The 20804-nt window shown below is 40.6% G+C and overlaps 3 protein-coding genes across 6 annotated transcripts in view; all 3 read right to left on the minus strand.

The window, feature by feature from the left end:
• Window positions 1–3206: 3206 nt before the first annotated feature.
• cdkn1bb (cyclin-dependent kinase inhibitor 1Bb) lies at window positions 3207–6010 on the minus strand. The gene is made up of 3 exons (XM_031755341.2): window positions 5213–6010; window positions 4872–4990; window positions 3207–3610 (listed from the first exon to the last, which is right to left on the minus strand). Exons 1-2 carry the CDS (start codon window positions 5652–5654, stop codon window positions 4878–4880), a joined length of 555 nt encoding a protein of 184 aa, XP_031611201.1. The 5' UTR covers window positions 5655–6010; the 3' UTR covers window positions 3207–3610; window positions 4872–4877.
• A 1432-nt stretch (window positions 6011–7442) lies between these two features.
• On the minus strand, window positions 7443–14558 carry yars2 (tyrosyl-tRNA synthetase 2, mitochondrial). Its single transcript, XM_031727233.2, has 5 exons — window positions 13075–14558; window positions 11947–12114; window positions 11632–11787; window positions 11150–11320; window positions 7443–7749 (listed from the first exon to the last, which is right to left on the minus strand). Exons 1-5 carry the CDS (start codon window positions 13860–13862, stop codon window positions 7590–7592), a joined length of 1443 nt encoding a protein of 480 aa, XP_031583093.1. The 5' UTR covers window positions 13863–14558; the 3' UTR covers window positions 7443–7589.
• Window positions 14559–14688: 130 nt separating this feature from the next.
• Window positions 14689–20804, minus strand: part of pparab (peroxisome proliferator-activated receptor alpha b) — a 31813-nt gene continuing 25697 nt past the window's right edge. For 3 of the 4 annotated variants that reach the window (XM_031727430.2, XM_031727356.2, XM_039615825.1), the window contains exons 6-7: window positions 18581–19034; window positions 18240–18484 (exon numbers count right to left, since the gene is read on the minus strand). In XM_031727430.2, the coding sequence (XP_031583290.1) occupies window positions 18240–18484; window positions 18581–19034 (699 nt within the window). Of the gene's footprint in view, window positions 18485–18580; window positions 19035–20804 lie in introns of all 4 variants that reach the window. The other variant, XM_039615826.1, reaches the window with a different exon arrangement.

The raw sequence follows: 20804 nt of genomic DNA on the forward strand, positions 1-20804 counted from the left end.
CTTGCAGCACTTTGTTTTTAAATGATCACCCTAACTGTCAAAATCCCATTAAAGTTGCTATGCTACATGTACATTTAACTGCAAAATTTTATACATATTATGATAATAAAAAACTTATTTGCCATCATTCATCATACGCTTATCAGTGTCACGTATATAAGTGACACTGATGTACACTAAGTATTACAGATTGCCTGAAACACAGTACTTCCCCTCTTCTGCTCCAGCCAATCAATCACTCAACCAATCAGGCACCCAGTCAGCCATTCAGTCAGTTAGTCAGCCACCTAGTCTGTCAGTCTGCTACCAAGTCAGTCAGTCAGTCTGCTGTTTGGGCAGGGTGGAGGCTCATAGACGGGGCCTTTGTTTGAGCAGAGAAGCCCCAGACACAACAGTGGCCAGCCCTGGGCCCTTACAATGCCTGTCCACACAAAAGCCCACACACTGGGACAATGGGACAGGCTCAGAGTGGGGGTGCACGGCTGAGCTGAGGTTACCCACCTGCACACTTCAGGAGTGGACCCACCCCCCACACACTTTACCGCAGCACACCACTCACACCCCCGCCACCTCTTAGGCACACTCAAATGCACAGCCTCCACCCATCCAGCTTTAAAATGCTCTAAGTGCAGGTGTCTTCCTGTGCTGCTGACACAAGGAGGAAGCTGGGAAATTCTGTGCAGTGAAAACATTTAGTGAAGTTACTAAAGGTCAAAGAGCATCTCAGCACAGGTTAGGGCTCCACTTTTAGCATAGATCACTTTTAGCATAGAGTGATGAGAAAGCTGAAAAGTACAACATTAAGACACTTCTGTTTAAAAGAAAACACCAATTTATTTGGAGTAGGATCACTGAGTCAGTTTTCTAGTGAGTTTCAGACTCACGACAGCCAGATTCAACAACACTTACTCTGAGGACTTCTCTTTATATTATTATTACCATTATTATCAGTTACTGGATGAAAGTTGGTGTACAATGGCACATATTTCAGGTGGTTTGTGTTGCCTGATAGCACCTGTAAGAACACCTTTCATTTACTAATTCATCCTTTATTTTTTGTTTTTCATGTTTTAAGTGGATTACTGTAGGTGATTTAATTAAAAAAATAGAAAATTATAATTTTAACTGATTAAAAGTCAAACCAAATCACCTATGTGAATTAATTTATTTTAAACATATAAAAGACATAATTATGATTTTTCAGTTCCAAAATTAAAATGTATATAAGTACAATACTGAGCTTGTGTGCACATTGCATTTTACACATTAAAAAAAATTACTTGAAATAAATCAAAAATCTATAAAATTAAAATTTTGATGAATTTGATATATTATAGAAGACACATGTATGAAAGAAAAGTTTTTAAAAATTCACTCTGGGTCTTCCAGTTACACACTCCCTTATTTTCTTACACACACACACACACACACACACTTTTTCTAGACACACACAGATGCAACTAAGTCCATGTAAATAGTGAAAAATAAAAAACAATAAAAGGTAAAAAAAGCAAACAAAAGAAAAAGCCTAACAAAAACAAAAAACCTGACTTGCCTTGTTTTACTTTGCATTCAAACGACTCTTGTTCTGAGGTTAAAAGCAAACGAAAGCCTTATCTGTAAATTATTAAATGTTACTGGCTGCAACAAGTGGTCTGCTTTCCCCACCGTCTTTTTGATTGGATGACTAAAGTGTCAACCTGCTGCTCATAGTGCTGATGGAATTATATTGGGAGTGTCACTGTATTATTCCAGGAAGTCCACCCACACAGCTGTTGCAAATACTTTGTACGTCCCAGTGATTTGGGGAATGAACAAAGCAAAAACTATTTTCATCCCATTTTTCTACAAACTAAGTGTGTAATTTACACCGAGTGTAAGAAGCAACCACAACTCATTTTTTCCTTTTTTAATTGATTGCAATACATTTTATAACCACACATTACAAAATGCACATCAAATATTTTACCAGGCTCAGTTTGCAACCTTTATAAAAAAAAAAAAAAAAAAAAAAAAAAAAAACAACAACTACCAAAAATATGGTTTTACAAAATAAAACAATTATAATAAAGTAAATGCCACTTTGGATAACCGTAATCAAAAACCCATCTTTTTTATTCTACATAAAAAAAAAAGGCTTGACATAAATAAGTTAGTATATTTCTCAGTGTTTTTACAAAATTATGTACAAAGGTACATTGCAATGATTTACATAATACACAGGCATGGTGACTGCATTTCAGAGACTAGCTGTTTTCTGTCTCCATTTAGGTGTACCCTGGTCTTTTTCAAAAAATAAAACAAAAAATAAAATAAACCACACTTCAGGCAAATAAAGGGAAGCTTTTAGATGCTCATGTGCATCCTCAGCAGGCTAACAACATCGATGAGAAAAGTACAAACATCTCTAGGTTATCACAAAGTAACACAATGTGAAGTCAATTGAAGAGCACAAGCAGTGCTGGCAAACATATTGATGCAACCATGTATTTGGTATTGTAGGACATTCAACCCTTAAAAACAAAAAAACATAAAACAAGCCTTAATGTTCATCAAACAATAGGAACAGTCAAGGAGAACACAACCTGTGCAGTTTGTATAGTCTTTGTCCTTCAATATCTGAGTACCTCGCAACTCCAGAGCGTGGGAGGGGAAAAAAAATAAAAATAATAATAATCTTATTCCAGGATTCAGCTGATGCTAAAAGCACCTCAATTACAAAATAAATATCAATTGACTTAAAGACTGTCCTTACACAAATACTACACTTCTTCCTGTTGAACTAGATTGTATAGGAGAACTTACACTTTGTGACACTGGACTGACCAGAAGAAGGGGGAAAAAATTATTTAAAAAAACAAACAAACAAAAAAAACGCTACATTTGTACCATTCTTCAATGCTGAGTTAGGAAGATGACGAGGGAAGAAACACTATTAAGAAACTGTAAGAAGCCAAGATTTTTGTTTTAAATGTAGCAATAAGGGACTGTATCAACAACCCCCCAAAAAAAAATAAAATAAAACTAACAGAACAGCATTTTGGAAACATTTATCAAACATTGCAATTCAAGTCAAATCAAAATTCACACCGTTTTACATAAAGGATTTCTTTTTAAATCATAATGTCTTATGTGCTACATATGGAGAGAAATAATATATGTTTATATATTTATATATATATAATTTTATTTACACACAGGTAGTAAAAAAAAAAAAAAAAGAAAAAAAAAAAAAAAGGAGCAAAGTAAATTAAACCTAATTGCACACTGCTACATCGACTGCTTTTAGAGGCAGTAACTTTTAATTAAGTGCCAAAAAAAATTTAGTGTTTCTATTCAGTGCTTCAACAGCGTCCTCCCCAATCTTCAGGAAGGTTGATATGTTTCTGATGCTGTGTAGATCCTCTTCCAAAAAAAAAAAAAAAAAAAAAAAAAAAAAAAAACCCACCCCAAAAACCCCCAAAACAAAAAAACCCCCACAAAACAAAACACTAAACTAAAAACAACAACAACAAAAAAAATTACAAAAAAAACCCTAAAACAAACAAACCAGCCAACACTGAGGTTTCTCCATGTTAAACAAGGAGGGGGGGGGCATTCATCTTCAGTTCTGTGGGACAAAACAGATGAAAGGAGAAAGAAAAAAAAGAAGCATAAGAGGTTGCAATGATGACACTAATGTGGGCATTGTGCAACAATTTCTGCAAACAAATAAATGAATAAATAAAATAAATAACTTAGTGTGGTCTAAGGGGTAAACCTCAGAGCAGCAGGAGACCTGAATGAACTAATCAGTTTTGTACATGTATTAATACATAAATACATAAAGACCCACCTGAGGAAAAAAAAACCAAAAAAAAACCCACTGGTATAGTTTTACATTAGCACCCCTCATTAATCATGAAAAGATCTGAAAGTGCCTATGAGACAGCCTCGTTTGGGGGTATTTTTTGATTTCTACAATTTAAAAAAATAGAAATAAATAAAATGCATTAAAAAGTAGTGACCACCCCCCAGCTTTGACAGTTAACATCGTGCCATAACAATGCTGATTTCATGCCTATTGGACGTCGCCCTGGCCAATACACACACACTTGCTTTCAGACCTGCACGACTCTTCTGCACACTCTCCACCGGCAGGGACAGATGTGTGTTGTAACGTTAGTGTGCAACGCGTGTGCAGCACTGCACACAGAGACCAGCCCCTTCCCGTCCCTGCTCTGAGTTGCTGACGTGTTACACTACTACACTGTTGTTCAGCACTTGTTGTTTACAAGTTTCGACGGAAACTCAACGGACTCACCGTGTCAGACAGCGGTTAAATGTTAAAGATCTTTAAAATGTACAGGCATTTTTTTTGTTTGTTTGTTTTGCCTTCCACTGTTTCACCTCGATCGCAGTGTATCGACAGAGCTCTCTCTGCCCGAGTGGAAAATTAAAAACCAAAAAAAAAACCGAAGAACCCCTTTTACTCCCTTATGCTTCTGTCCCCGCTGATTAATGAATGAGACAGACTGACAGCACATTTGAAAGGCGTGCACAAAAGGTATGCAGACTGTCAAAGCTGTGCATCATCCAAATCTTATTTAAGTGAACTGAAGGGGTGTTTAAGCTGAATTAGAATGCCTCCTAATGGTTTATAAGCGGTATCAAATTTTTATTAAATGAATAAACGGATGTTTTTGCAGATTTACTCGTTTTCCAAAGGTACCCCCCAGCTGGGAGATGGAGCGGCCAGTAAACAGCCTACTGTAGTTACACTATGCACAGGCCTTTTTTTTTTTTCTTTTAAAGAAATCTTTGCTTTTCCTTAATGGAAAAAAAAAAGATGAAAAAAAAAAAGGGGAAACTATTGCATGAACAGTCTTTACCTTTTCTCACGTTTTCCTCTTGGGACTGGTCTTTCTGGGCGTGTGCTCTGCAGAGTGACTCCGACTTGGACAACTAACATCTGAGCTGCTGTGTGACCTCTTGCTCGGAACAGGGGAGTCTGCAAAAAGCAAAAAAAAAAAAAAAAAAAAATTTCGTCATTTCTTAAAAAAAAAAATAAAAAAATATTGGTATAGTGTTGCAGGCAAACCCCACTCTTTAACAGTGCTTTTTTGGGGCCATGATTTTCAAAAATCTATTTTCGGTGCAGATCAATACGCGATCAGCTGCGTTGCTCAGAAACAACTGATGTAAACGGGTTAAACTGGAGCGTATGTAGTACCGTGACACGCGTGTCTTTTCCTCAGCGCTGTACACTGTTCCGTGCACTCCATTTGCCCGTCAGCCCTGTCGGGATCTTCGCTCGGAGGCACCACAACACAACTGTGATTCCCGTTAAGATCCACATTGTTATTCCCAGTGGAGCAGACGCCTTTCTTCGTAAGCGGCTGCCGAGTGTAGAAGCCCGGCAGGTCTCTGCAATCCACTAGTTTCCACTCGAACCTGGAGTTGGCCCTCGGCGTGTCAGTGGCGAAGTCGAAGCCCCACTGGTCGGAGGCGCGCTCTTCCAACTCCCGCAAATGTCCCTTTAAATCCCTCTTTAACTCTTCGTGATCCACCGAGCCGAAGAGGCTCCTGCAGGCTGAGGGTTTCGGGTGTTCAGACTGCCTTGAGTCCGTCCGCTCCAGCGTCGGGCTCCCGTTTGAAAGTCGAACATCTGACATTTTGCTCCAGCGAAACACGCAATTTTTTAAAACAGCCCGGAGCGTCCAGTTTTTCACGAGGAGGAAAAAAAACAAACAAACAAAAAAGCAGCACACACACACAACACTCAAAAACAACGGTTATCTCCTCTTCGCTGAGAAAGCTCCAAAACAAGCGTAAAACGCGTTATGCCATGCATACGTCGGAACGAAGACGCGAACAGCCGCCGTGTTGTGAAGCCCTGCGTAGTCTCATCAAAACAAAGTGCTCAGGAACTGAAGGCGCTCTGTCAATTTTGTCCCGTAGCGAGAGAAACTGCAGACAACCCTTCTCTTTCGCCCAATATGGCGAAAGGTTGATGTGGGGGTAGGGGCATGATTGACATACTGAGCTATTTAAATTCCCAAAGAGGTCGCTCATTGGTCAGAGTTTTTAAGCCCGCCTACTTTTCTTAAGGTGGACCGGCTAAATTAAGCCGCTCTGATTTCTCTTTTTCCCTTAAAACAAAAAATATCAGCGTGTGAGTGTCATGTATATATGTAACTCTGTAATTAACGTATAATAAATAACTGTGAGTGGGGGAAAAAGGATGTACAAAAAAAAGGTAATTGATAATAAATGTTGTCATGGCTGTGTCAAATAAGATAAATTGTAATCTTTGAAATAAAAAATAGCATAACAAATCATTCCTAACAGGTGCAGAACAATTAAATTAAAACAAAACAAAACAAACAAAGCAAAAAAAAAAACAAAAAAAAACAAAACTGTGCCAATCTGGCTAATGTGTATCTTTATGACATGCCATTTCCACCAATTATCTGCACCTCAGTGGGGAAGGTCAAGGTCAGCACACATCAGACTCTGTCCACACTGCCACCAGAACCCAGAGCAAAAAAAACAACACAAAAAACACACTGCTAAAAAACCACACAGTATCAGAACTCAGCAAATTTAGAATTAAAAAAAAGAAGAAGCCAAAAGTACTCAATGCTAAAGTTTTTTTCCCCGACACCTCAGGAAAAACTTAGCAGGTTTACACAAATCCCTAGCACCATCCAAATCCCATTAGAAATTACCAATAAAAAAAGAAAAATATGGAAAATTTTAATTTTATGTTTTTAACCCTAATCTGGAAAAAAGTAGGCAGGGTGTGCAAAAGTGCAAAGCAGTGATTTCTAAATTTACACCGACTCTCATATTGAGGACACTAGATTAAATGTTTTGGTCATTACCTGCAAGGAGAAGGGATCTGTTAGAAAAAAAACAGTAATCTGCTAAAAATGAGCAGATGTGTTGCTTTCAACACAAGTCAGGTCAACAATAATGTACAAATCCCTGCTTTGAATTTAATTTGAAAATAATGTCCAAACTTTTTTTCTTATTTAAGGCTCTATTTAAAAAGGTGATCTTCAAGCAAAAGTACTGTTTGTTTTTAAATTTATCAAGCTTCTTTTTCCAGCTTCTTTTTCTTTATCGTCCAAGTTTTACACTTTTCCACTGAAGGGGGAAAAAAAGAGAAAAAACCCTAAAAAAACCCCAAACAAAAGAGTGATGTCAAAAAAGATGCTCGCCTCAGGTTCTGATCAAGATGAAACAAATTGGATTTGCTTAAAATAGAAGCAAGCAACCTGCAAGAAATGATGCAATTTAATTTTACTGTGAGCAATTATTTACTTAAGAGGTCACAGCAGGCTATGTGCTGCAGCTGTGGCTGCTGGCTGGCCACCATTAATTCTGGGGCAATGGTGCCCCCTAGTGGTCATCACACCGACTCTCAATATCCATACAAAGTAAGCAGGAAGCAATCGTGATATCAAACGCTTTTAATCTGTACATACACATATTTATATCCAAAAAAGGGAAAAATGATCCTTCCTGACTCTGCTGAGGTGTAGTCGCCTACCTTCCCAGTTAGTCCATTACAATATAGTGGTCCCCTGCTTGATAAGGCACCGTCAGAGGCTAAGCCACTTGATAATGTAGAAGTTCTTCTTGCCCACTCTGAGCAGCGTGAGTCCATTAGCCAGGATGTGGAGTTTGGGGATCAGTACCTGCTCCGGGTTGTCTGTACGCGTGTGGTTGATCCACACTGCTCCATCTGAAACCATTTGATACCTGCACACAAACATTTACACCGTCAGTTAGGACAGGGTTTCATCTTTAAAAAGATGATCTAAAAGTCACGTGAAATGGTAAATGGCCTGTATTTGTATTAGAGATGGCACGATACCACTTTTTTATGTCCGATACCGATACCGATATCATAAATTTGGATATCTGCCGATACCGATATGAATCCGATATAGTGTTTTTTTTTAATCAATAAAACTGTTTTTTTAATATTTTGCTGCATTTTGTATAAGTTCATACTCAAGTTTAAATAAACAACAACACTAAAGCTATTCTGTTATACCTGTATGTAAAAAATACACTGCACCCAAAATATTTCATAGTTCAGCAACACTGATCAATCTAATAAACTTAAACCTACTCCATCCTCCCTATTCTGGTATTTTAAAGAGTACTTAGCAGAAATAGTAAGCAACCTAACTAATAGGGTTGCAAATTCCCAGCAAAAAAAAAAAAAAAATAGGGAACCACCCCCCACCCTCCACCTCATGATGCTTAATCGATGTAATCAACTTTAATTTGATGCAGGGCGAAAAAAAATGCACAGAAATAAATTATTTTTCAAGAATAATTAAATAGATTCAACATCTTTCTTCAACAGAATTGCAGACTGCACAGATGGTACCTTCCCAAAGGAAAAAGTACCATAGCTTACTAGGGTATATTAGACTTAACAGTTACTATATACAGTAATGGACTTCTATACATTTTACATCAGATTAAAACTTTGGGTGTAAGATTCAGATAATTATTTATTAAAAGCTAGATATTTTAAATGAGAATAAGAAAGAAAAGTATGTCTTTGTGCCCCCTTTTCCCTGTTCATGCCCTATCGGCCCCCCTGGCTAAACTTTGCTAGATCCGCCCCTGCACAGTTACCAGCCGTCAGCTACGTAGAAAAGGATCCTGGTGTAGAAAGTAATATTAAATAAATTCTAACAACAGTCTATCAAGGTTAAACGTGCTGCTGTTGTTCAGCCGCTGGTTTCCTCTTTCTGGTGCAAAGTGGGCCAAAAACAAAGAAGAGAGACGGACTCGCGACAAAAAAGCCGATCAGCTGATCGTTAAGCAGTTTCACGATTGAAGTAGGGGCAGGAGAGGGAGAGAGAGAGAGAGAGAGAGAGGCAGTTGCTCCATATATTGGTTGTTAAGCTTAATGCGGGAATGCTTTACAAACATTCAGAGATGAACTTGCACACTTGCTTTACTTCTCTCTGGGATAACTTCCTCGGAGATTAAATGCTGGTTTGGTAGCGAGGCTACAAATACACACAGCCGCTCTATCACGTGAGGCATACTGCTGCAACGTGCTACGGTTATGAGCCGAGTTACGCCGTCGCAAGTTTTGTGAGCTGCTTTTTTGATATTTAATGGATCGGATTACATTTTTTATTTCTCGCCGATATCCGATCCAGTAATTTACGTCAGTATCGGACCGATACCGATACGTAATATCGGATCGGTCCATCTCTAATTTGTATAGCGCTTTACTTAGTCCCTAAGGACCCCAAAGCGCTTTACACTACATTCAGTCATCCACCCATTCACACACACATTCACACACTGGTGATGGCAAGCTACATTGTAGCTACAGCTGCCCTGGGGCGCACTGACAGAGGCGAGGCTGCCGGACACTGGCGCCACCGGGCCCTCTGACCACCACCAGTAGGCAACAGGTGAAGTGTCTTGCCCAAGGACACAACGACCGAGACTGTCGGAGCCGGGGCTCGAACCGGCAACCTTCTGATCACAAGACGAACTGCCAAATCTTGAGCCACTATTGCCCAAGTACAAAAAGAAAGTACACCCTGTATTCTTCCATAGGAATTTAGAGAGTGAGGAGGATCCAGATGTTGCTAATCACATGGACTTAACTGATCATTTACAAGTGTGAGCACCTACATAAAAGTTTTGGCAGTTTACTGGTCTGAGGCATTCAGGCACATGTTAACATAGTGCCAAGAAGGAAAGACAGCAGTGGCCTTAACAAATCAACACTGGAAAAGGTCATAAGGTCATTTCCAAATAATTTCAACTCCATCTCTGTACAATGAGAATGATTATTCACAACTCGGAAACATTCAAGGGAGCTATCCATCCTCAGACAAGTGTACATCCCAGCAAATTCAGCCCAAGGTCAGACTATGCAATGTTCAGAGAAACTCCAAAAAACCCAAGAGATACATCACAGACAGTAGAGGCCTTTGTTAGCATTTTTAAATGCGGAAGTTCATGATGGTACAATTAGAAAAGGGTTAACAAGTCTTATTTGGAAGGGTTACCAGAAAAAAGCCTCCTCTCTCCAGAAAAAAACAAGCAAACTGTCCTTTGAATAAACAAGACCAATGTGGATATACTTGACCTTCACATTTGGAGTCAACCAAATACAGCATATCACAAACACCTCATACTAACTGTCAAGCACGGCGGTGGAGGGCTGATGATTTGGGTTCGTTTTGCAGCTTTGCACGGCTTGGGTAGTAGCCAGAAGAAGGAAACAAACTTTTCAACAACATTTTTGAAAATACGTTAATCTGATCATGACATTTTTATGCTGGTAAGCTATAATTAAGACACATTTAACTGTTTACATGTTGCAGGGCTGTTGCTACATTATGCACCTTAGATGTGGCATTTATCTTGGCTGTAACTACATGACAGCAGAGCTAGAATCAAAGAAAACGCTTTTGTTTTCTACAAAACAGCTTTTTGAAATGTGGCAGCATGAATGTGACTGGTTGCTATCGTTGCACTAAAGGCACACATCAAACTGTTACATGGTCACGGGCTGTAGGGGCAGCTGCAACCCGGCTAACACAAAGAAAACCTTTATGCTTATTTTTTTCAGGAAACCAGCTTATGAAATTTGACTGCGTGATCGTGACTGGGTGTTATTGTTACACCTCGGACACAAAGAAGTTGTTGTGGCGACCTGTGAGCGGTATCAGTGGAGAACAGAGACCACAAACTCCTGCACCTGCTGCAAAAAACACTACTCTTCAGCACTTGTGTTCTACAGGATAGAAATAAAATAGATGTGACAGTCAACTCAAAAAGGTTCAGATGTTTTTCATTGAAGATTATAGTTTCATTTACTAAAAAATAATTTGGTTAACAAAATTCAGCGGGCTGCATGCTGAATTTAGAGGATAGAAACAAAGAATCGATCTTATCTTGCTACTCTCGTTCTGATACAAATACCAACTTTGGTATCGGTGGTATCGACAGTTGGATCAATCCCCCCACCTCTACTACCCAGAATGTGTAACTGCATTACACACCATACACAGCAGATTACACTGTGGATCTCTGGCTGCATGTATGCTCACACTAACATCAAATCACTACATACCACATTTAAATAAAGGAGAACTGGGGTGCTTACCCTCTGGGTCCCTCAGGGATGGCGCCGACCTTGCGGCAGGCATCTATAACAGTTGTCCCCGGCTCCAACAGCAGCTCATGGAAAGGTGCCTCCCTGAAGAGTTCCTGAAGCTCCTCATCACTCATTTCCTCCAAGGCTTGCATGCTGCTGTGATAAAGTGCATTGGTGCATCTGCAACGACAACATTAGATATGACCATTCTTTCCACATAGAAGACAGAGAACATGGGCAGCCACAGCGAGCAAAGACTACAGCAATGAGCACTGAATAGTTAAGGATTTGGAATCTTCCTCAACAGCTCTTACTGTACTGCAGGTATACAACTTTCAACTTTTTGGCAGAGCATAATCCTGCTATTCTAAACACTTTGACTCTAATAGGTTACAGCTGAAAGAGCTCCAGATGAATAAAATATGTATACGGATTCAAGAAAATAAAATATATAATTTAGAGTAATAAACACACAGACGATCAATTCTTACCTCTTTGCACTCTCCAGGCCCTCCTTTCCATGTACCAGTTTTGTCACTTCAGCAGCCAGTCTTTTGTGGGCGAGGCGTTTACTTGGATCTTCTCTCTGCTGCTCCATCAGTTTCTCTACCTCTGCCAAAGGCAGAAAGGTGAACAACTTCAGATACCTACAAAAAAACAAAAAAAAAAAACGGCCCACATAGTACACCTCAGACTGTGCACAGAATAGTTACTTTTGGACAAAAACAGGGTTGCAATGAGATGTTTCTGGATATTGCACTTTCATTAAAACTCAACAAACGTGATCAGCCTTCACTTCCACATACCCTTCCACACTGGCATCAGGCTGCCTGAGAAAGAACTGGTAGAGTTCAAAGGGTGACGTCTTGTCTCTGTTGAGCCACACTGCATTGCCTGCAGTTTTCCCCAGCTTGTCCCCGACAGTGCTGGTAACTAACGGGATGGTCAGGCCGTACACCTCCTCGCCGCTTACTCTGGAGAAAAATAAAGTTTCCAGTGTTTCAAGGCAGCCTTCAAGGTAAATCTGGCAAGCACGTGTGTGTTTTGGTTGGTAGAGAGAACAGCAAAAAAAAAACAAAAAAACAACCCCAAAACATCTTGGTGGTATAATTGGGTGTCGAACTTAATGTCTCAAAACAATTTGATGTATGTGCATCTAATGATCAAGAATATATAGTGAATTTGCAGATTTTCTAATGGAGTCTGAAATTATTCTACATGCAGGGTTTATCCACACAAAAATAGCCTAGTCCTGTTTCCAGAGGCGGTCGTGCTATGTTCAGATGAGCTATGTTATGTACATGTGACAGATCACAAGTTATACTGTAGAAGAGAATCACAGATTAATAATAACTAATAAATAAATCTGAAGTGTGAAGAAGGAACACTCAGTGTATCATGGGAAGCCACCAGTAGCCAAGGCCTAATGCACTGTAACTGGGTTCAGGATCACCTGTTCCAGCCCTAAATGTAATCTTTATCAAAAACGAAAGTTTTAAGGCTAATCTTAAAGGTAGAAAGGTTGTCTGTCTCCCAAATCTAAACTTCGAGCTGGTTCCACAGAAAAGGGGATTGAAAGCTGAAGGCTCTGCATCCCATTCTACTTTTAAATAACCTAGGAACTACAAGAAAGCCAGCAGTCTGAGAGCAAAGTGCTCTACTGGGGTGATACGGTACTGTCATCTTTATTATAAGATGGGGCCTGATTAACGAAGACCTTGTATGAGAAGAGAATGACTTCTAAATTAGATTGTATATGTAACAGAGAGCCAATGAAGACAGGCCAATATGGGAGAAATATACCTCTGTCTTTCTAGTCCCTGTCAGTACTCTCACTACAGCATTTTGGATCGACTGCAGGCTTTTCAGGGACTGGTAATTATGAATTAATTAGCCCAGTACTGTAACAGTAGTGGGCATGGAAAAACATTTACTTGTGAATGTACTCATGGCCAGACATCAAGTTGCCCAGCTGGTCGGTGCCGCCAAGCTGAATCTTGCAGCCGTATATTTGGTTCAGGTGGTGGAAGTCATAAGCTTGGAACACCTGGTAGGTGAACTCTGTCAGGCTCATGCCCTCGGCGCTCTTTAGCCTGGACTGCACGCTGTGGCGGCTGAGCATGGTGCCCATCCTGAAGTGCCTTCCAGCCTCCGACAGAAACCCCACCACGCCCCAGTTCTTATACCAACTCAGGTTGTTTAGAACAGTCACGGTTCCCAGCGGCCTGGAGCCGTCGTGAAAGTGCAGCTCGTGGTTGGTGAAGATCCTCTGAATGCTCTCCCGGATGCTGTGGGTGTTCGCCTCCACCACGTCCGCGCACAGCTGCTCCCGCTCGCTCGTCTTCCCGCTCGGATCTCCGATTTGCGCCGTGGCTCCTCCGAGCACCGCGATCACATGGTGTCCGGCGCTTCGGAAGTGCAGCAGGCCGATGAGAGCGAGCAAGTTCCCCACATGGAGACTGTCGGCTGTGGGGTCAAATCCGCAGTATACCGTCTGAGCACCGGACTGAAGCAGCCGGGGGAGCTGGTCTTGGGCTGCGTTTTCTGGGAATGAGTCTTTCAGAACGCCGCGTTTGTGCAGAGAGAGAAGCAGCCCGTTGTGCGCGGAAGAAGAAGAGTGAAATTTAGACCTGAGCGTGAGGCAAAGAGTGGCTGGCCCGAAAAGATTACACGATCCACGCCGCGACACATAACAGCAGATACCCACCATGGACGCAGCCATGTTGGACAATGTGACAAGAACACGGAGGTGGAACTGAGTAGAAGCTTGGGTCGTTTGGTAGGAGCAGAGCGCCCTCTGGTGCGGTGGTTCTCAAGGAAAGGCTTGGTTGTACTACCTGCAGTTTACATATACTCATCGTGGGCATGAATGTCATGGTCAGTTTGGGCTTTTAATGATTTCTTTGAGCCATTTTCCCCCCTCTGATACGCAGGGAAGCAAAACAACAAAATTACTTTGCTCGGACCAAGAGTGTTCATCTTTAATACGCACACAGAGGAATTTAAAGTTATAGGCTCTTTCAACAGCCTCATTGTTGATGTACACAGGAATCTCCTTGGTTTTGCTACCAAGGAGACAGTGTGTGTGAGGTGAGGCTGTTAGTGGTGCACCGGGCCATTAGGTTCTGCACTTTATCTCTGTATGCAGTCTCATCATAACTGGAGATCAGGCCAATGACCGTTGTGTGAACTTGATAATGGTGTGTGTCACATGGGAAGGCTGACAGTCATGGATGAATTGGACATAAAGAAAAGGCTCAGCAGGAAAACCAGGGTTCTGCAGTTTGGACACCAGTTTGCTGGAGACAGTTTTAAAATGACCCACAGGGTCAAAAGTATACATACAGCTCATCTAATATGTGGTTAAATGTCCCTCAGCAGTCTTGTTGATGGCACCTTGGTTTTGTATGTGCACATCTTGGTGTCGTAAAGATGCATCTGAACTAGAAACCTAGCTTTGGTATAAAAAGTAAATAAGGCAATGTCATAATAAAAATAACTTGCACTGACTGGCGTTACTCACTAAAATTTGAACACAGAATACGTAGCAGATTTTAAAATCATTTTATTTTTAAATCCATTCAATCTCAATTTGTTTCATCGTTTAAATGACTAAATATACATTCATCAAACATTTACAGTATTGTTATCAAGCCACAGTACACATTAACGACACATCGAAAGGGAGACTCCGTTGTCTTTTTGCATGACACTACAGCCACAGAAACAAGTTTAACTCAGGAGAGAAAAAAAATCACATTTCTAAATCCTATAACTGCTTCCCCAAGTAAGCCCAAGTTTTTCTTTTCTTTCTTTCAGTTCTGAAAAACAAAAATAAAGGTAATCTTAACCTGTATTGTTGTTGGTGTATGCGTATTGTAAGGCAGAGCACTCTATACTCACTCCAGAGTGAATGAGGAAGGGAAAACAGTACTGTCCTATATCCTGAGCTAGTTCAACAAAGGAAGACTACGATTCCCTGATAAAAGTTTAAAAGTCCCTTGACAGATCAACACACAAAAAAGACATTCTTAAGGGAAAGCTGACTTTGTAAATTTACATGACATCTTGTTGAAATTTTGAGTTGCCTTGTTGATAAAGTTTCTAGCGTTTTTTTTTTTTTTTTTTTTAATGTTTAACCTTTAAAAAGCAAATCCTTCACTGTTACTGCCCGAAAGGGTGCACATTGTATAGAATGTACAGTGACATTATTTTTCTGCCTGCGGGACCCTTTTGTGTCACAAACAGCTAAATCTAGCTGAAGATGCCAACAGTTTACAAGTGTGTGCACAAGAAACTTTTTTAAAAATCTGGTGTTTTATGGCATACACTAAGGCACACACAGGTTTGTGGTTATTCCCCGAGCACATCCGGGATGAGTGAGTCCCGGGAAATCTGCAAGGTTAAAAACTGAGCTGCGCTGAAGTGGGTCTGACATTCTGTGACCAGATATATGCAAGTAGAGGCAGTTTAAAGATCAGTAATCTACTTATGGCATAAGAAATACTTGGTGAGTTAGTACAATATAGCAGCGAGTGAGAAAAGTCAGACAAAAACAAAGAGAAAAAGCATGATGAGATCAGAATTGTAAAACAATATACGTGTTCTTCTCATTACTGCAACACATTTACTGCTATAGCATGTGATTTAATGGCAAATTACGAGTGCATTCAGTTTCTCTATAAACCAACAGAGATATTATGTGACCCCCCCTCATCTGTGCTTATATTACCCCCTTTGTTTTCTTATGTACAACCTGAGATAAGAGCATTAGAAGAAGGGATTAGTATTGGATGATCAGTGCTAAGCTGTGCCTTCACATTTCCTATGAAAATTATTATTTTTTTTACTTTTCATGGCAATCAAAAGGTCACGGAGGTCAAGTTTATAACCAACCACTCAAACGTGTAAGCTAGTATAGCCCTGCGCAGACCACGCATGCTTGCAGTTTAAAACTAGTGCTTAATTCGACAGAGAAACAAAGTGCAAGTTGAAGGAACTGAATGCACATTATGGTCTAGATGACTCTCCATTTCAAAAATGGCAATTAACCTTAAAGAATACCCCCCACCCCTCCCACCACTGGGAATTCAGATCTATGGATATGCAGATTACCAGTTGCCCTGTTACACCTTAAGTCTATTTAGAATGTACTCTTCAGCTGTGCCATTTCAAATAAACACATGTGAGATTTTGTTATATATATATTTAGACTTTAGTATAAAAATATGATTCGATTCAAAGACAAGCATGACGCATTTAGGCCAAGAAAAAAAAAAACCATACAGTACATAACTACATTTACTGTAAATGTTCAAACATCTGAAAGTATTCACCTCACAACTTAGGAATACAAAAGTCAATCGTCATTAGTACCTTGTTTACCACGAGAGTTAAAAAGCTGGGGTGAGCAGTCAGTTTGAAAGCGTCAGATATGTAAAGCCCGCTCTGCTGTCAATGTTGCGATGTGATACAAACATAAGGAACATTTCTCTGAATTAAATGATCATTTCAGGACAGTGTGGGTGATGAGGCAGAAAAGACGTAGCGCTCTCTCACAGAGAGACAGATGTGTATGATCAGAAAACTATGCATGTTTTCAGCATTCCCTTAACGTAGGTCCTCTGATGTCCACCGTATGTATTTTATATTAAAGGCAGTACGACAACAAAATGCAGGAGCGGCACTTTCTCATGCAAATGTGTCGATTTTGTCATTTTGTTAGATAGCAAAAACACCAAAGCCAGAGAATCACTGGGTGGGAAAAGGGCTACAGACTCATTTTTCTTCTACCTGCATACGTCCAGATTGACTGTCTTCTATAACTGGCCAAGTGATTCCACAGAGAAAACTAAACAAATGAAAGTGTTACAACCTTTCAACTAACAAAGTATATGTGTCATACCACTGTGGTTTTCTCTTAGCTGGGAAAAATAAAAACAATTACATTTTCATCAGGGAAAAATGTGCACATAAAATTTTTAAATCTTAACTAACACGTGTGTTATGAGGACCAAACAGACAGTTAGACACAATAACAGAGAGAGAGAGATTCGCTGAGTGAATTCATGTGTTGCCTGTGTCAGAGTTGTATTGTGATTAATAACAGTGTTAGCCCTTTAATACCAGAACACACATCAGGAGGGAGTGCCAACATCTGTGCATGTGTTTTTTGTCCTTTGAAACCTCCATTAGAAAAGTGTCACATTAACATATCACAGGCATGTTTGTGCTTCAGTGCATTGTGGTGCATGTACACAGTGAGTCTGAACTTTGGGGTCTGCTACCCAATTTTTAACAAAAATGAGCATTCCCAGTACAGTTTGTGGACAACTTAAGCACTAAGTCGTATTTCTTGTCAAGAATATTAAAATAAAATAATAATAATGGCAATTTTGACTGTGTCATTAAAAAGTATGGCTTCGGGGACATACAGTACAGATGAAACGGTTATGTTCAGGAGGTGACTCCATAGAAAAGTCTGGTTATGAAAAGCTTGAGAATCACGTTGGCGGGCTGGTGTGCTGATAACCACTGGCTCCTCAACCGGCTCCATTTTGGTAGCCAATTGAGGAGAAGCTGCCTTGATTTAAACTGCATAATTGCTGCTGTTATTAAGTTATTTGGGCATATGGCTCGTTGCTGTAAAACAAACTGCTGGAGTGGCAATTATAAAGTTCACTTTTGTTCTTCAAATTAGGGTTCACTCAGGGTTTCACCAAGGAGGTCATCTTACAGACGTTTAAGAAAAAAAATATGGAAAAAAGAACATTGAGAGTTTGGTCAGAGATTGCATTCAGTGGTGTCTGGACAGGGGCTCAATCAGCTGTACAAAGTATCTTAGCATACATGATTCTTCTGCCTGATAAGGTTCACACACAATGAAGTGGAGAGCACTTTGTCAAACCAAATGAATCATCAGCCTCCTTTTTCTTCACCTTTAGGTTCCCTTACACTGGACAGACACCAAAGCTAACCCTTTAGGGTCAGAGGTTAAGTGGTTCAAACCCAGTATGTGGATGTCTCCTCTTCTTTTCAAGTCCCCGCTCAGAAGGAGATGGTTTCTTGTTTTCCTACTGTGGTTATACCTCCAATGTCTTCAGTACATGTCTCTGTAGATCTCCTGCAGGAGTGGATGCAGTGAGGTGTCCTCTGTCTTTTTGATCTCCTGCACAAGCTGTGCATGCTCAGTGACTAACTGCCTCAGGTCAGCTAGTTTCTGCAGCAGCCTGGGGAAGAGGAAAGTGTCGTCAGGGTGATTGGCCAGCAGATGGAGCTGCAGGACCTGCACGATGCTCTCCTGCATCGCCTCGATGTGTGCCACATTCACCAGGCCTGGTCGGTCTAGCCGAAATGGAAATGAGAGAAACATCATCATCTCTTGTAAGGTAAAAAGGATTTTATAGGATACTGAAGAATGCATGCAACAAATTTCCTCACCGCCACAGCAGATGATGGCAGCCACAAAGAGAGCCAGATCACTGTCGTCCAACTCCAGTGCATTAAACTTCATGGCAAACTGGAACTTTGGCTCCATCATGTCGCTGAACGGTCGACGCAGGCTCTTGAGGAATTCCCGGGTGATGAAGCCCGAGCCGTACGCTACAAGAAGCCCGTCCTTGTTCATACTGGAGGCGAGCATGGCGAAAATGGCTTCGTACACTCCGTATTTCAAAAGAGTCACCTGATCGTTCAGGTCCAGGTTTGAGAACCCGGGGACGGACTTTGCAAACTCTGTGAGCTCCGTGACGGTTTCCACTGACGTGCACTGGCAGCAGTGGAAAATCCGAACCTCCACCTCCTTGTCCTTCATCGCTCCCACAGAGCCGACCATCTTGGCCACCAGTGTCTGCTCTGCCAGCTGGAGGGTCTCCATGTCGTGAATGACAAAAGGCTGTGGATGGTAGGGAAATACACGTCACTATAAAACTAAAAGTACAATGCTTTGTTAAAAATGTGTCTCAGCTGAAATGCAACACAGGCTATAGAGCGAGAACTGTGATTGTGGCCTCTTAACAAAAGACGATTCGTGTCAGACGAGACCTGACATGGAACATGCCGACTCAGCAAACTTGCCGACATGAATAACTGACTGACTGGAGTGTTTACAGATAATAATCTTCACCGAGAGGAAAGGCTAAGCCTAGAGCCCTTATTGACATCTGAATGTTTTGTTTCCGCGATGACACGCGTACTCTCCTTGATTTTACTGCTACACACACACACACCGATCAGCCACATCATTAAACCCACTAACAGGCACAAAGTGCAACAGTGATCATCTCATCACAACGCAATGCTGGAATTCATGTGGAAGTTACTTGAACAGCTAAAACCCACTTAAACTTAGATGCTGATGCACACATTCCACTAATTCCAAATCCGAGTGAACCAAATGGGGACATGCGGCCCGGAGGATCCTGTTCTAGTGCCAAAAACCGCTGGACACCCACAGAGGTCCCGTGCCCATGCCCTGAGTCAGAGCGGTTTCGGTGGCTTGAAAAAAAACCAGCTCACTATTACATGCTTGAACTTCTGCTGAATTCAGTTATATTTATATAGAAAAATAAGAAATATATGATTGTAGGTAAGTATAATTATAAACTTAGCACAAAAAGTACGGAAATTTGTGTTTGATCAATTATTTCTTTGTTGTAACAACTGTTCTTGGCAGTAAATCTGGAAAGTAAAGATTTGGCTTTTGGGGGTTTTTTTGTTTTTCATATGCGCAACCCACAAATGCATTTTCTGTCATTTTCTGGCGCCACTGTAGGGGAAACAAACAGGCTTTCCAACAGTAGAAAATGTATTTCCAAGAAGCATTGTCACAACAAAGAAATCACCAACCTACCACAATTTAAAAAAAAAAAAAATAGATGTTACTCACAATATCCACAACTAAAAGCACAGTTAAAGCTCAAAGAAATGCAGCGTAAACACAGAGTTTAATTCAAAATGTCTAAAATTAAAATGTTAACATTGTGCACAGTGCCCCGTGTACAGTTCTGTTTACAGTGAGCGTACCTGTACAGAAAGCAAACAACAGCACTGTGGGCAGTTAATGGGTGTTTCGGTTATGTCACTGTTCCCACAGAGGACAAGTTACAGCATTTCGATGAACAGCTTTACACCTGCTGCCGCACATCGGAGCTCTGACTCATGAATGCTGCTCTAACTCTGGGCTAGAGTAACAAGGGAAGGTATGCGCAACACGACGCTGAGGTGTTTAATTTTATACTTCTACGTCACGCTAACATTCCTTGATTTGATAACGGAGGTTCAGATGAGGAGAAGATCAGAAAAGGTCCAGAAGTCAAAGCGTGTATACTCTGCTTTTTGAGCACAACATATTTTTGAGTAAACCTCGTTGGAATTCTTATTATGATGCATTAAAAGAAAGACTAAATAGGCAGAATTCTTTTAAAAAAGTGCCTCTCTATTTCTCTTAAGCGGTATAGCAAAACTACTGTTTTCCAAAACTTGTTGCTGATTCCAATTTGTCACATGATACACTTTTCAGGAACTGTCCTTATATTATATCACTGCTTGCCAAACTCCCAGGTCCACATGAACTACACAAATGTGTACTGGCATTACAATCATTTGAACTGTTTTCTAAACAGAAGACACTGTAGTGGAGTAACACGTCAAAGCAGGGGGGAGA

Source organism: Oreochromis aureus, linkage group 7, assembly GCF_013358895.1.
Source record: "Oreochromis aureus strain Israel breed Guangdong linkage group 7, ZZ_aureus, whole genome shotgun sequence".
In the NCBI taxonomy this organism is placed as follows: Eukaryota; Metazoa; Chordata; class Actinopteri; order Cichliformes; family Cichlidae; genus Oreochromis; species Oreochromis aureus.